Source organism: Nycticebus coucang, chromosome X, assembly GCF_027406575.1.
Source record: "Nycticebus coucang isolate mNycCou1 chromosome X, mNycCou1.pri, whole genome shotgun sequence".
Taxonomy (NCBI): Eukaryota; Metazoa; Chordata; class Mammalia; order Primates; family Lorisidae; genus Nycticebus; species Nycticebus coucang.
The window spans coordinates 149828968-149844291 of NC_069804.1; the positions used below are offsets into that span (position 1 = coordinate 149828968).

The following is a 15324-nucleotide window of genomic DNA, read 5'->3' on the forward strand; positions in this document are numbered from 1 at the left end:
CCCCTTTGCCTCTCTGCTCCTTTCATATTTGAGATTTTGTGATTAATTTCTGTGGGCTAACCATTTGCCTGCTCAAAATACAGAAAGTTCAGGACAGGCTAGGATCCTTCTGAAGGTCTTAATGATGGAGTAGGCATTCATGTATCAGATTAATTTGTTTCTTCATCTAAAGCGTGAAAAGGAGTGGGAGATGGAGTTGATCAAAAATATGCGAGCTAGGAAGATGATGACAGAATCTTGCCTCCCCACCCCCAAATCCATTCCCAAATGTCAACTCGAATATTTAAAAATTTTTTTTTCTAGTGTTGAAAATGATAGGAAGAGGCTTACGTTTACACTTTAGCTGCTAAAGCTGGTCACTCTTCAATAAAGAAAGAGAGGCGCTACCACCTGCCACTGAAATCTTAGAGGCTTGTTATTAACCCTAGTAGATGGAGAACAAATATCTGCCTTTGGCGCAAGGCAGCTCCATGCATCCCATCCATTTGGAGGACATGTGAGAATTTAAATATTGTTCTCCCTGTTGAGCTCTCAGCCTTGCCATATTCTCAGGCATCTAGGCACTGAAGCTGTGGAGAGATACAACAAACAACATAGCTTCAGCTATTAAATTCCAATTTAATTTACATAATCCAAAAGTACATGTATACGATTGCTCAGCTTCAGGCATTAAACAAAGTCTTACTGTAGTGAAAATGAAGGAAGCTTTGGGGGAAATGTTACCTACCTAGCACTTTTTGAAAAAGAAGCAGTGATTTATTTCAGAGAAGGAAATGATGGTTGAAAGGTTTAAAAAAATTAGTGACAGTTTTTTTTTTTAATGGCTGTTTAGCATCAATTGAAGAAAAACATTTGCTAGAAACAGCAGAGAATAAAACTTACAGAACAATTATCAACATTTGCAAAATGATTTAAAATGGGTATCATAGCCAAAATGCCTAAAAGGGGGCCCTGTACACCAAAGGGAGCATAGAAATCCATATAAACACAGAGCACCAATTAAATGATTCATTCTCTCATCAAAGGCCCATTAAATAGATAAATCTGGGACCTCTTTAGACATACATTGTGATTTTTGTACCTCAACCGGCACTTTTATATCTTGGATATGGTGTTAGGGGGGAAAAAACAGTATTTGCTTAGGACCAAGATTGCTTAAGATGATTACATGAGGTAGGAGGAGGAGGGAGAAGAAAAACTTTCTTAAAATTTGTTGTTCACCTAGTATGTCCGACTCTGGAGGAGACTCACGGCCATGTTCTGTGGCAATTGCACAGACAGTATTGATAGTTTCAGTGTTCTCAGAGCTTTTGATCCTTTCATTTTGCCAGTACGTTTCTGCCCCACATGATGGGCCGAAATACTGACAGTCTGCCGTACAACTTGCCTCTATCATCAACCCCTTTGGGGACTAGTAAAGCTAAGTCATCCCTGGTGGCCCCTGAGAAAACTACAAGAACAGAAGCATTAGCAAGCATTCTTGTCTATGTGCAAGGGTCTGTGCTGGCAGTACAGCCCAAATCCTGCGAGGTCCTCCTTCCAACGCTTCTCCCCTCTCCATAATGAACCCTTGTGTTGGGGAACAGGAGATCGAACCCTGTGGCAAGTTCAGTAGAATCAAGCTGCTAAATTGCTGAGCTGGTTTTAATTGAAGTGTGAACAGGAGGTTTTAAGGCAGGTAGACAACATCCTGTTGTTCGGCTGCTTCTTTCTATTTTGCACATCTGCCTGTGTTGCGAGTCAGGTGGCTGTCTGGTGCCGGGCTGCCGCAGCTGCGTTGTTTCCCTGTTGCCACCCTTAGCCTCAGCCCACCCAGGAGTCCATCTGGCCATGGACGCAGTGACTGTGTATCACGGCAAAATCAGCAGGGAGACTGGGGAGAAGCTCCTGCTTGCCACCGGGCTGGATGGCAGCTATCTGCTGAGGGACAGCGAGAGCGTCCCGGGCGTGTACTGCCTGTGTGTGCTGTGAGTACGTTGCGGCCGGTCGCCCAGCTCCGCGCTGAACCTGGGCCTGCTGAGGGTGCAGGCAGTGTGCTCCGGTGGCTTGGGCTGGGGCCAGAGCCAAGATGAGCAGGGCTTGTTGGGGAGGGGGACAGGAGCTCACTGAGGTCTCCTCCATGGGTCACTCCACGGCCACAAGCTTTCCTCAGGCCCAGCCCATGATGGACCACATTTTGGCCTACATCTCTCACTGGGGATTTTATTCCCTGGGCCTCCTGCTTTCCAGAAGGGCTTCGCCAGGGCCTATTTTTGGCAGCTGCAGGGAATGCTGTCTAGGTTGGGGAAACACAAACTAGAATTGACCTCAGTTCCAAGAGAGACCCAAGCTCTGTACTTTTGTTTTGACCCCTACTACAGGCCAGAAAGGTGGAGTCCTGGAATAGTGGATTGGCCAGACTTGACACTGTCAGCTCCTGAGAGAAGGAAAAACCTCTCTTTAAACAGGTTTGCAAGTGTCATCCCAAAGGAAGAACATCAAATTCAGTGAGAGGAGGCAGGTTAAGAAACAAAGTTCATTACTTTAAGAATGCAACACCAGTTAGGTCAGGATGCTGAGCCGTGGATGTGTGTGAGTGAAAACCTCTCTGGATCTGCTTATTTAGCTTGTATTAGAGAAGTAGCATTGAGGGGATGAGTGGCTCAGAAATAGAACTCTTTTTTTTTTTTTTTTTTTGAACTGGGGTCTTGCTCTGTTGCGCAGGCTAGAGAGCAGTGACATCATCATAGCTTACAGCATCCCCAAACTCCTGGACTCAAGCCATCCTACCACCTTTGCTTCCCAAAGTACTAGGTGGGATTACAGGTGTCAGCCACTGTGCCTGGCTGGAGGCTTCTTCATAAAAGCTAGGACTACAGTATTCATAAAGTGCATGGAGGGAAAAGACCTTTGTGATGATTCAGCTTTGCCCTAGGCATGTCTCAGTCTAGGGTTCCATTTTGAATAAGATGCATTTGCATCTTTGCCCCGGAACTCCAGAGTCAGGCAGATCTGCAACCTCATTCTGTGTCAGTCAGATGCTAGGCTTATGACCTTGGCAAGTTAATCTCTCAGGCCCTCAGTTTTCTCATCCATTAAATGAATATCATATTATTGCCTACTTCATGGGATTATAAGATTAAATGCTATAATGCATGTAAAAAATTAGCACTGGACTCGATACGGAGTAAATGTTCAGTAAATTTAAGTCATTGGTATTATTATTATATTCTCTTTTCAGTTGATTTATTTTAGTATTCCTGGGGGTGGTTTTTAGAGAAGGACCTAGCTCAAGCATTGCCATCAACAGAATAAAAACACCTATGAAAATACCAGCCCTGCACATTAAGTTCTAGACAGAAACCAAATGAAAGAAAATGTTTGATAGTAAGTTTAGCACCTGATGATACACTGCAAGATTTTGAAGTAAAGTTGAACTTTCTGGGTCAGTGAAGAAAGATTATACTGTGGCTGGTGTTAGAGGATTTTTCATTGTATATCGGCTTTTAAAAATGGTCAAGCCTTATTTGTGGTGGCTCTCAGGTCATGCTAAATACATTTTTCATAAAGGCTTCAAGGGAAATACATGGAAGCTATTGAATCTGTTGAGCTCAGATCTTTGTATTTTGCTTATATTATTGTTTTTCCCTAGTGGAACCTAGGAAATGACAATGAAAGGCAGCTAGGATTCTTAGGCTCTTTTCTTATCAAAAAAAAAAAAAAAAGTGAGGGAGGGTAGAGGGGGAGTTGTTTCTTTAGGGAAGCTTAAAGGAGCTTAACCTAGCGTAAAATGAAGGTACAAAAGAAGCCTGGCCCAGGAAGGGAGAAAAGAGAACAGTGAGTGGCAAAATATACCTAAGACTTCAGCCTTGTTGGTGTCTGGGCTGTTTCTCAAACTTGCAAAGTATTCTTTCCATTTAGGGTTTTTGCATTTATTGTTCTTTCTGCCAAAAATATATCAATTCACATATTTCTTCAATTGTCTCCTCCTTAAGAGAAGACATCCTTGACCACTACATCTCAAATAAGTGCCCCTTCTCTGTCCCTGTTACATTCTGTCTCTATTTTTCTTCACGGACCTTTAAATTATCTGACATTTGCTTGTTGATTTACTTATTGAGAGCCTGGTATATAATAGGCACTTAACAGGTATTTCTGAATTAATGAATAAACTGTCAAGACAGGTCCTTTTTTTTACTACAGAGAGCTCTGGATTGTTATCAGGAGGCCAGGGTGTGCCTATCGGGAAGTGACTCAAATTCTCTGGGCCTCAGTGTTTGTATTTATAAAAACAAGAATAGTGATTTGTACCTTACCTTCTGCAAAAGACTGCCGTAAATAAAATATAGGAGATGGAAGAACAGCTTTAGCCTTCTGCCCATGCAGGTTAAAACCACATAAAGAATTAACTTAGGTTGGTGGGGAATTCACCGCAAATGAAACTTGAATAAAGGCAGCTTTTGTAACTCTTGATTCTACAAGAAAACTTGTGAAGTAGTAGAAAATACTAGGCAAATTGGGAGTGCCACTACTGTGGAATTTGAATGGTACATTGGGGCCTCAAAGTCTTATGAAACTGCTATGGTGATAGCCTGACTGTGCTGCAGAGGCAAGACCCCAGGGGATATTAACTTTTATTAGAGTTTCTCAGCCTTTTTAAGTCGAGTGTCCCTTTTGATAAACATAAACATTTCATTCCCTCTTTTTGGTACTACAGTGTAATTATAAAATCAAATTTTATTTTGAAATAAACCTTGTACTCATTTTAAAACAAAGCACTTATGCTTAAGATAGGCAGTAGAAAGAACAATCCACGTAAGTGGTGTCATATACACACGAACAACAAGGTATAGCTAACAAACATGCCTTGATTGCAGGGTTGACTCACAATGGTTTCTCATTTTATCTTTTGTTTACTCCTATTAACCAAGAAGATTTGGTTAGGCTTTGGCTTCTGTATTTTATTGTAGAAATAACACATTTCATATGCCTTTCAAACTACACCTGCCCTTTTCCCCAGTTCTAAACCCTCTAATCATAGCTTCCAGATACGGCCTTTTCTTCTGTTCAGTTTTGGAAAATGGAATCTTACAAAGCACTAAAGGATTTTTCCATTTACAGGATTGCTCACTTTCACTAAAAATGAGAATTTTTTTTTTAATTATTTTCTCTGAATAAGTCTAGAGTTTTGTATCATAACTATTAAAATAGCTCCTTGTACTTGTCATTAGAGAGGATTTAAAAATATAATGGAAATAAGGGGATAATCATCTATAGTTTCAAACCTAAACACAACTATTGTTGAAAATTAAGTAAATTTTTTTCTATATTTTAACGAGATGAATTACTTTGTGAACACACATACTCTCTTACAATATTGTATTCTACTGCATTTCCCACTTGATATGCAAAACCCCACTCATGTATAATGTTCTTACAAACAACTTTAAGGCATCATTTTTAATGGCTGCATGATAGTCCAGCTACCTAACAAACATACTATATTTTTCTTAATGAGTCACGTGCTTTTAGGCATTTGAATCATTCCATTTTTATTATAAATTCTATCAGGATTCACCTTTTAATACATTAAGATTTCCTTGTATTTATGATTGTTTCCTTATAATGGATTTCCAAATGTGGAATTTCTAGGTCAGAAAATACAAACATCTTAGGATTCTTGATAGATACATGACCATCAATTTTTTTTCTAAATGATTATTCCAGTTTATATTCTCATCAGTAATGCATGACACTATCCGTTTCACTATACCCTCCCTACAAAAGGGAATTCTTGTTATTTGTCTTTATTTTATATTTACATTCTGTCTCTTTACTTTTCACTTTTTATGTTTCATTGGTTAGTGACTTTTTTATGTTATTGTTAGCTGTTTTGTTTTTTATGAGTTGGCTATCAGTGTATTGTTCTCATTTAACCATTTGGATCTTTCTTAACACATTGCAAGTTTGTGTATATATTCTAATCTTTGATCTGTTGCAGGTACCTTTTGTCAGTTTGGTGTTTGCCATTACTTTTTTGACACACACAAAAATTAATGGTTTTAGTAGCCCAAACTATCGTTCATTTTCTTTGAGTTTTGTTTCTTCCTTTGCCAGAAAGTCCTATCTCCTGCCAGAGGTGTCATAAAACTTCACTTTGGCTTTTGTTTTAAATTTACGGTTTTGTTAGTTTACATGTAACTCCTTAATTTCATTTGGAATTTTCTTTAGAAGTAGATAAAGGATATAATTTGATTTTGTTTCCTGATACCTACCCCAATCCAATATAATTTATAAATAGAATTTCCGTTCTTCATCGATTTGTTCACCTACTTTACCATATATTAAATTCTTACCTACAACAGTTACTGTTTCTGGACTGTTTGGCTCAACTGATCTATTTGTTCTTATACCAATAACACATAACAATAATTTTTTTATTTGTTTTTTCTTTTTTGTTTTTTTTTAGACAGAGTTTCACTTTGTTGCCCTCAGTAGAGTGCTATGGCCTCATAGCTCACAGCAACTTCAAACTCTTGGGCTTAAGCAATCCTCTTGCCTCAGCCTCCCAAGTAGCTTGGGACTACAGGTACCCACCACAGTGCTTGGCTTATTTTTACAGGTGGGGTCTTACTCTTGCTCAGGCTGGTCTCGAACTCCTGGACTCAGGTAATCCACCTGCCCTGGTCTCCCAGAGTGCTAGGATTACAGGTGTGAGCCACTGCGCCTGGCCTTTACAATAATGCTTTAATATAGTTTAAATTTTTTTGGACATTCTTCCCTATTGGTTCTTTGAGATGAAACATAGAATCATTTTGTTAAGTTAAAAGAATCCTATGGGAGTGAGAACATATTATATTTGACTTTCTGTGCATGGCTTATTTCACTGAACATAATGACCTCTGGTGCTATCTATGTCCCTGCAGATGAGAGGATTTTGTTCTTTTTTGTAGCTGGATAGTATTCCATGTGTATACAACACCACATTTTTTTCTTTATCCATTCTTCTGTTGATGAATGCTTAGCTTGATTACATATCTTGGCTATTGTGAATAGTAGTGCCATAAACATGGGGATGCAGGTATCCTTTTGATATACTGATTTCCTTTTCTTTAGATATATGCCCAGTAGTGCGATTCCTGGGTTGTGTGGAGGGAAGGGAGTAGAATGATAGTTACTGGAAGGCTGGGAAGGATGAAGGGGATGAAGATAGGTTAATTAATGGTTACAAATATACTCTTAGGTAGAAGGAATAAGTTCTGATGTTCAATAGCACATTAGAGTGACTAAAGTTAACAATCATTTATTGTGTATTTCAAAATAGCCAGAAGAGATTTGAAATGTTTCCAACACATGCAAATGACCAGTGTTTCAGATAATGGATAGCTTACATAACCTGATTTGATCATTACACATTGTATGCGTGTATCAAAATATCATATGTACCCTATAAATATGTACAACTGTTATATATCAATACAAACTTTTAAAAATTCCCATTGGGATTACATTCAATTTATTAATGTAGGAAGAATTGTCATCTCTAAAGAATTTAGTTTTTCCTTTCAAAACTGTGGTCTGTTTCTCCATTTACAACTTTTTCTTTTATACCTAGCAATCAATTATGTAGATTTTTGTAGGTCTTGCACATTTTTAAAGTTAGTTTTTAGTTGTGTGTGAATATATGTATTAATTTTTTTGTTTTTGTCACAAATGGAATCCGTTTTCATTATATTTTCAGGTTTATAGGTGAGCTATTGATTTTATGTACTTGTCTTATATTCATCCAGTGTACTAAATGCTCTTATTAATAAAAACAGTTTTTTCTTTGTTACTTTATTCTCTTTGGTTCTGGTACCTTAACTTTCTTTTTACTGAAGTATATATGTGCTCTCACATTTCTTCCCTTCTCACCCTCAATGTAGCTAGTTCTGATTGCCCACTAGGATTGATTGATGTTAAAAAGAGAAAAATGAAAATATTTTCAAATAATTAGTTTGTAAAAATAGTTGATTTCCATAGTTGCCATCCTTCCGTACATATCTGATGTTGTTTGCTACTTACCTGATAGAAGATTTGGAAGGAGAAACACTTATATTTTGTTAGCCCCCAAGGACACATAATAAATTCATTTGACATATATGTCTTTAGATAAAGGACTTTTTTGTCCTTTAAGATTTAAAGGAATGACTGAAAATAAGGCTCCTATCAAACGATTTAACTGTGGAAATAGGAGAGGAGCAGTGATGAAATAAAATCCCAATTTATCAGTTGTAATAGAGGGAAACAGGGTGTCAAAGGACTTGAAATTGTCCCTTAAATTCATTTAGTGAAACATTACAAGTTAACTCACATTTATAATTTGAATTCAATTAGATATGTGCATTGGTGATATATTTATCATCATGATAACTTAGATCACCAAAATTATTTTGGATTTTCTAAATACAATCCATTCATGGCAGAATGAGCTTAGAGGCCAATTTAGGATTTAATTGGCCACACATAAATCACCAAATGGATAATTCACAGGCAAACAAACCAAGTGTTGACTCTGGTTGACAAAGTAAAATTAAAGTTGCAAGCTCTGTCTGAAGATGTCTTTTAGGTTAAGTGAAGAGAGAGCCTGGGTTAATCTCTTCTGGCCTCTTCCCTACAGCTTCCTCCTCTCTAATGTTATGTTCAAGCATACTCCATCTCTTTTTTGAGATCTGTATTTTTGAAATTGTCTTAAGGGGCAATATTTCCATTCATTCCTTCTTTTTTTTTTTTTTTTTTGGTCACCCTTGGTAGAGTGCTGTGGCATCACAGCTCACATCAACTTCAAACTCTTGAGCTTAAGTGATTCTGTTGCCTCAGCCTCCCAAGTAGCTGGGACTACAGGCACATGCCACAATGCCTGGCTATTTTTTTGTTGCAGTTGTCATTGTTGTTTAGCTGGTGTGGGCCGGGCTTGAACCTGCCAGGCTTGGTGTATGTGACTGGCGCTGTAACCACTGTGCTACGGGCACCGAGCCATTCCTTCTAATATAAGAGAGGGGCAGCATAAAATGGTGGTTAAGAGCCTAGATCTTCCAGCCAAACCCATAACTAGGTATTATTTTACTTTGGGTGTTTTCCTTACATTTAAGTGTGCCTCAAATTTCTTATCTGTAAAAAGGGCACTGGTGTTGATGATAGTACTTACTTCCTAGGGTTGTTATGAGGATTATTACATGATTAATGTTTATAAAGATAACATGTAATATGTGTTTGTTAATATGAATCAAAGATCTATAAATAATTGCATACAAAGTTAGATTATCATAGGATGCATAAATAAAACTTGATGTGGTAGTGCAGGGGAAGAAGAGATTATATTTATTGTTATGACTCACCGAAACTGGAATTACATAGTTTTACCAACAGACTTGAAGTTGAATGAATTATGACTGCTCTGAAAATTAAAATTCACTCTGAGAGAATGACGTTTGGGCCACAGGAAATTCGGAAACCTCTTGAATCAGAGTATCGATGGCTTTGTATAGGATACTATTTCTGTGGATTATAAGGTTATGAAATATTTGTTTAAAAAGTTAATCACATTGTAACCATGTCTTGAATTTTGCACATAGCATTGCTTTGTATAGACATAGAGGGCCTGAGCCCCAAGGTGCTTTATTTGCAGCGTCATGAAGAAATTAGCTATAACTAAACCTTTTCTTTTATACAGTCCTTGAAGTTGTATAAAGAAGGACTTGATGTGGTTTTTTCAGTTCAGAACCATGATCTGTCTCTAACACTGACCTGTTTGAAAAAATAATAAGTCAGATTGCTTTCTTCTTGTCCATTTATAACCCGAATACATGTTTAGTGGTTACAGCTAGCTTTTGATAAAATAAAGACAAATTTCATTATCAGCAGACTAGATTAACACATGCTTTGTAGTTATTAAAATGCAAAATATTACTTACAAAAATAAATGGATAACAACAATAAGAAACTTCCACTCTTTTTACCAATTATTCAATTTCTGTATATTTTGGTGATAAACCTTAAATTCTAAGTCCTCAAAAAGTTTTACTGAAGGAAGTAAGTTCAAATTACATGGCTTTCTTGGTTTGCTGTATTAGTGGAGAGAGTCAGGGGATATATAAGCTGAAAGGGAATGTAACAATTTTCTTTTTTTTTTTCTTTGAGACAGAGTTTCACTATGTCGCCCTTGGTAGAGTGCCGTGGCATCACAGCGCATAGCAACCTCATATTCTTGGGCTTAAGTGATTCTCTTGCCTCAGTCTCCCGAATAGCTGGGACTACAGGCACCTGCCACAACACCTGGCAATTTTTTGTTGCAGTTGTCATTGTTGTCTTGCAGGCCTGGGCTGGTTCGAACCTGCCAGCCTCCGTGTATGTGGCTGCTGTAACAACTGTGCTGCGGCTGCTGAGCTGGGAATCTAACAATTTTTAAAAATAAATTATATTTTTAAAATTTATAATTTGCTTAGGCTAGGTTCATAAAGCTACAAATTGTAATTCTGCTTCTTTTCTTTTAAAAAATGTTATTATTCACTATGGGAGAAATTAATATGTGAGAATGCATTTATATTAAAATTTACTTGTTTAGGTACGTACAGGGACAGTTTTAAACAGTTGTAATCAGAGTGGCATTTCCTGTGTCTACTTTTTACAGATACTATCATTTTATATCAGCATAGTCCATGTAAATTTTTTTGGAAAACAAGGGACTCTAATACCTTTGAATTTTGGTATAATTTTGGACTGTTGTTTTTTTCTGTGATTCCCTTGTATTTGTCTAGTTTATTTATTTTTTAAATTAACAAATAAAAATTATATATTTTGGAACAAAAGGGAGGCTTTATAAAAACTGCATATATTTGTCATGTACAGCATGATGTTTTGAAATATATATACATTACATAAGGGCTGAAATTGAGCTAATTAACACATATGTATTTTCTCACATACTTATCGTTTTTTGTGGTAAGAACACTTAAAATCTACTTTCAGCAATTTTCAAGAATATAATACATTGTTATTAACTGTATTTACCACCTTATGTAATAGATCTCTTGAATTTATTTCTCCTAACTGAAAATGAATACCCTTTGACCAATAGCTCCCAATCCTCATTCTGTTCTCCCACTATAGCCCTGTTAACCTACCATACTACTTCCTGCTTCAATGAATTCAGCTTTTTTATAGATCCCACATGTAAGTGAGACTATGTGGTATTTGTCTTTGTGTGCCCGGTTTATTGCACTTAACATAATGTCCTTCATCCAAGTTGTTGCCAATGGCAGGATTTCCTTCTTGTTTAAGGCTAAATAGCATTCCACTGTATGTATATGACATATCAACCATTGATGGACACAAGTTGATTGTATATCTTGGCTAGTGTGAATAATGCTACAGTGAACCCAGGAGTGAAAATTTCTTTTTGGCATACTGATTTCGTTTCCTTTGGCTGTATGCCTAAGAGCGGAGTTGCTGCATCTATGGTAGTTCCATATTTAAATTTTTGAGGAACCTCCACACTGTTTTCTATAATGGCTATACTAATTTACTTTCTCACCATGAGTGTGCAAGGGTTCCCTTCTCTCAACATCCTTGCCAACATTTGTTGTTTTTCATCTTTTTGATAATAGCCATTCTAACAAGTGTGAAGTGATATTTCATTCTGGTTTTAATTTATATTTCCCTGACAATTAGTGATACTGAGTATTTTCTCACATACCTTTTTGCCATTTGTATGTCTTCTTTTGAGAAATGTCTATTCAGGTTCTTTGATTTTTTTTTTTTTTTTTTTTTGAGACAAGGTCTCCCTTTATTGCCCAGGCTGGAATGCAGTGGCATCATCATAGCTCACTGCAACCTCAAACTCATGGGCTCAAATGATCCTCCTGCCCCAAGAGTAGCTAAGACCTTAGACATGTGCCACCACACCCACCTTTGCCCATTTTTTAATTTGGATTATTTGTTTTCATACCATTGAGTAGTTTGAGTTCTTTATATATTTCCAATATCAATTCCTTATTGGATATTTGCTTTGTAATATTTTCTCCCATTCTGTAGATTGTCACTTCACTCTGCTGACTGTATCCTTGGCTGTGCAGAAGCTTTTTAGTTTGATGTAATCCCATCTATCTATTTTTGCTCTTATTGTCTGTGCTTTTGGTGTCATATCCAGAATTCTTTATTTAGAGGTGCTTAGATTAGTTCCATTTTTCCTCTGCTCTCTTCTCTTCTCTTTTCTTCTTTTTCTCCTCTCCTCTCCTCCCCTCCCCACCCCTTCTCACCCCTCCTCTGTTCCTTTTTTCTTTTCTTTTCTGACAGACTCTAGCTCTGTTGCTTCAGTTAGAGTGCAGTAGTATCATCATAGCTCATTTGCAACTACAAACTCCTGGGCTCAAAGCAATCTTCCTGCCTCAGCCTTCCCAGTAGCTCATATTATAACAGGCCTGCACTACAAACCTGGTTAGTTTTTCTATTCTTGGTAGAGATGGAGTCTCATTATTGCTCAGGGCTTAGGCTGATCTTAAACTTCTGAGCTCAAGAGAACCTTCCATCTTGACCTCCCTGAGTGCTAGGATTACAGGCGTGAGCAACTCCACCTGGCCTCACATATTTTCACTCTTAAAAGTGCACTACTATGGAAATCTTTGTAAAAGTGCTTTTTCTTTTTGACTTGTTTCCTTGGGGTATATGAAGATAAGCAATGTTATTTGGTCAAAAATATGCATGGTTTTATAGCTCTTGTTTTAAATTTTCAGTTTGTTTCCGAGAACAGTGATTTTCCATGGACAGGGAGAGATGGCATGTGTAGTTTGAAAAAGTATATTTAATATTTTAGTTTAATTTTGAAATCACTATTTATATTATAAATTATACAAAATAAAGCTATGAAATCTTATTGGGGAAGAAGGGGCAAAATGGTTCAGAAACACTGTCCTATGAGGACTGAAATGATTGATGAAACTTCAGCTTATATTAAAATAAAATTGCATTTTTAAAGCATAGACTGAGTGACTATGGCACATGTGGCACAGAAGTGTGCTGGATGGATGGGAAAAGCCAGTTTGACAACAGGGAGGTTGCCTACAAAAGTCCCAATGAGGGGTAGGCAGTCTCTTTGCATTACAATCAGTTCTTCCATAACTTTAAAGTTCATACAAATCATCTGGGTATCTTTTTTAAAAAATATTTTATTATTTTATTTTTATTTATTCATTTAATTTTTGCAGTTTTTGGACAGGTCCGGGTTTGAACCCACCATCCCTGGTATATGGGGCCAGGGCCCTACTCCTTGAGCCACAAGCACCGCCCTGGGCATCTTTTTAAACCACAGGTTCTGATTCAGTAGGTCTCGGGTGGGGCTTGAGAGTCTATATTTCTAACAAGCTCCCTGGGAATACAATTTGAGTTTCATCTATGACATATTATAACGAGAGTTGACTACAGGGGATCCTTGGTCAGTTACTTCAGCAACTTGAAAGTGGAAGACATGAACTGCTGCCTTATTTGAGGGATAAAACAATTTTGCTCATTCAGAAATTTAAGGGTCTTGGGGAAAAAAGGAAATTGTTAATATTAGATGAGTTAATCATGAGATATATATGCCATTGACAGCAGGTTGTTCAGAGACTGAAGGAGGTAAGAACTTTTGAAGTGGTACTCAGGTTCCTGCTGCTTAACTGAAAGTGAGATAAGATCAGATTCGTTAGGAAACAATTCTCAAAACAGACTCATTTATTTTGACTAAATGAGACTGAATGATAGTAGGGAGATAGGTTCATTGTATATTTTTTTTTTTTTTAGAGACTCACTGAGAAAGTAGAAAACTGGTTGCTTACCATTTTGCTTGCAGTTTTGCTGAGACTTTTAATAATGTATTTCCACCTCAACCTTAATGATACTGAATTGCCATTAATTGCTTACCATGGGGAAAATGGAACTAAAGACCTATGATGTTTCCCTGCTTCCATCTCCATTTTGCTATGTGGCTTTAAGAAAATCACTTAAAGGCTTATGTTTCGAGTTCCCATGGTGAAAAATGGAAATCAAAGCTCTTACCTTGTTCCCCGTAGAGTACTTACTGAAATCAGGGGGCTTTGAGTTAGATTTCAATTGCTTAAAAAGACAAAAGCTTTTAACACTGTAATATTTTGTATTTATTCAGCATATTGTGTAAAGGCATATATCAAGTTGTTTTATAAGTATAAGCTCTAAATAATCTAGCAATTCTTCATAACAAAAATGAAACATTTCGTGTGATCACACCAACAGTTAAATTGACCATTTTTGAGTGTCACAAACCTGATAAAAGTGTTTTAGATCTGTTTGGTCTCTTAGGTAATCAGTACTTACGGATACTGATTAAAGATATATCAATTTAATCCACATATTTAAAGACTTTAAATTCCAAAGGGGGTTAATGGTAAATGTAGTCAATGACTTGAGTATGACCCTCTGTAAACAGATTGATTTTAACTAATGTTTAGGGTGTGTCTTAACCAAAGATCGCTATTGACCCAAATGTGTACTCAAGAATAGCAATCAGAAATGCATTAAATACAGTTCTTAGTAACAAAAATAAAGCTGGGGGCATCAGCATACCAGATTTTAGTCTGTACTACAAAGCCATAGTGCTCAAGACAGCATGGTACTGGCACAAAAACAGAGACATAGACACTTGGAATCGAATTGAACACCAAAAAATGAAACTAACATCTTACAACCACCTAATCTTCGATAAACCAAACAAGAACTTACCTTGGGGGAAAGACTCCCTATTCAATAAATGGTGTTGGGAGAACTGGATGTCTACATGTAAAAGACTGAAACTGGACCCACACCTTTCCCCACTCACAAAAATTGATTCAAGATGGATAAAGGACTTAAATTTAAGGCATGAAACTATAAAAATCCTCAAAGAAAGCATAGGAAAAACACTGGAAGATATTGGCCTGGGGGAAGACTTCATGAAGAAGACTGCCATGGCAATTGCAACAACAACAAAAATAAACAAATGGGACTTCATTAAACTGAAAAGCTTCTGTACAGCTAAGGAGACAATAACCAAAGCAAAGAGACAACCCACACAATGGGAAAGGATATTTGCATATTTTCAATCAGACAAAAACTTGATAACCATGATCTATAGAGAACTCAAATTAATCCACATGAAAAAAGCCAACAATCCCATATATCAATGGGCAAGAGACATGAATAGAACTTTCTCTAAAGACGACAGACGAATGGCTAACAAACACATGAAAAAATGTTCATCATCTCTATATATTAGAGAAATGCAAATCAAAACATCCCTGAGATATCATCTAACCCCAG

General features: G+C 37.1%; 1 protein-coding gene across 1 annotated transcript in view; it reads left to right on the forward strand.

Moving 5' to 3' along the window:
* The first annotated feature begins 1729 nt into the window (after positions 1–1729).
* The window catches only part of SH2D1A (SH2 domain containing 1A), a 28056-nt gene continuing 14461 nt past the window's right edge, over positions 1730–15324 (forward strand). The window contains exon 1 of the mRNA XM_053580320.1: positions 1730–1967. Coding sequence (XP_053436295.1) covers positions 1831–1967 — 137 coding nt within the window. The 5' untranslated portion in view covers positions 1730–1830. The remainder of the gene's footprint in view (positions 1968–15324) is intronic.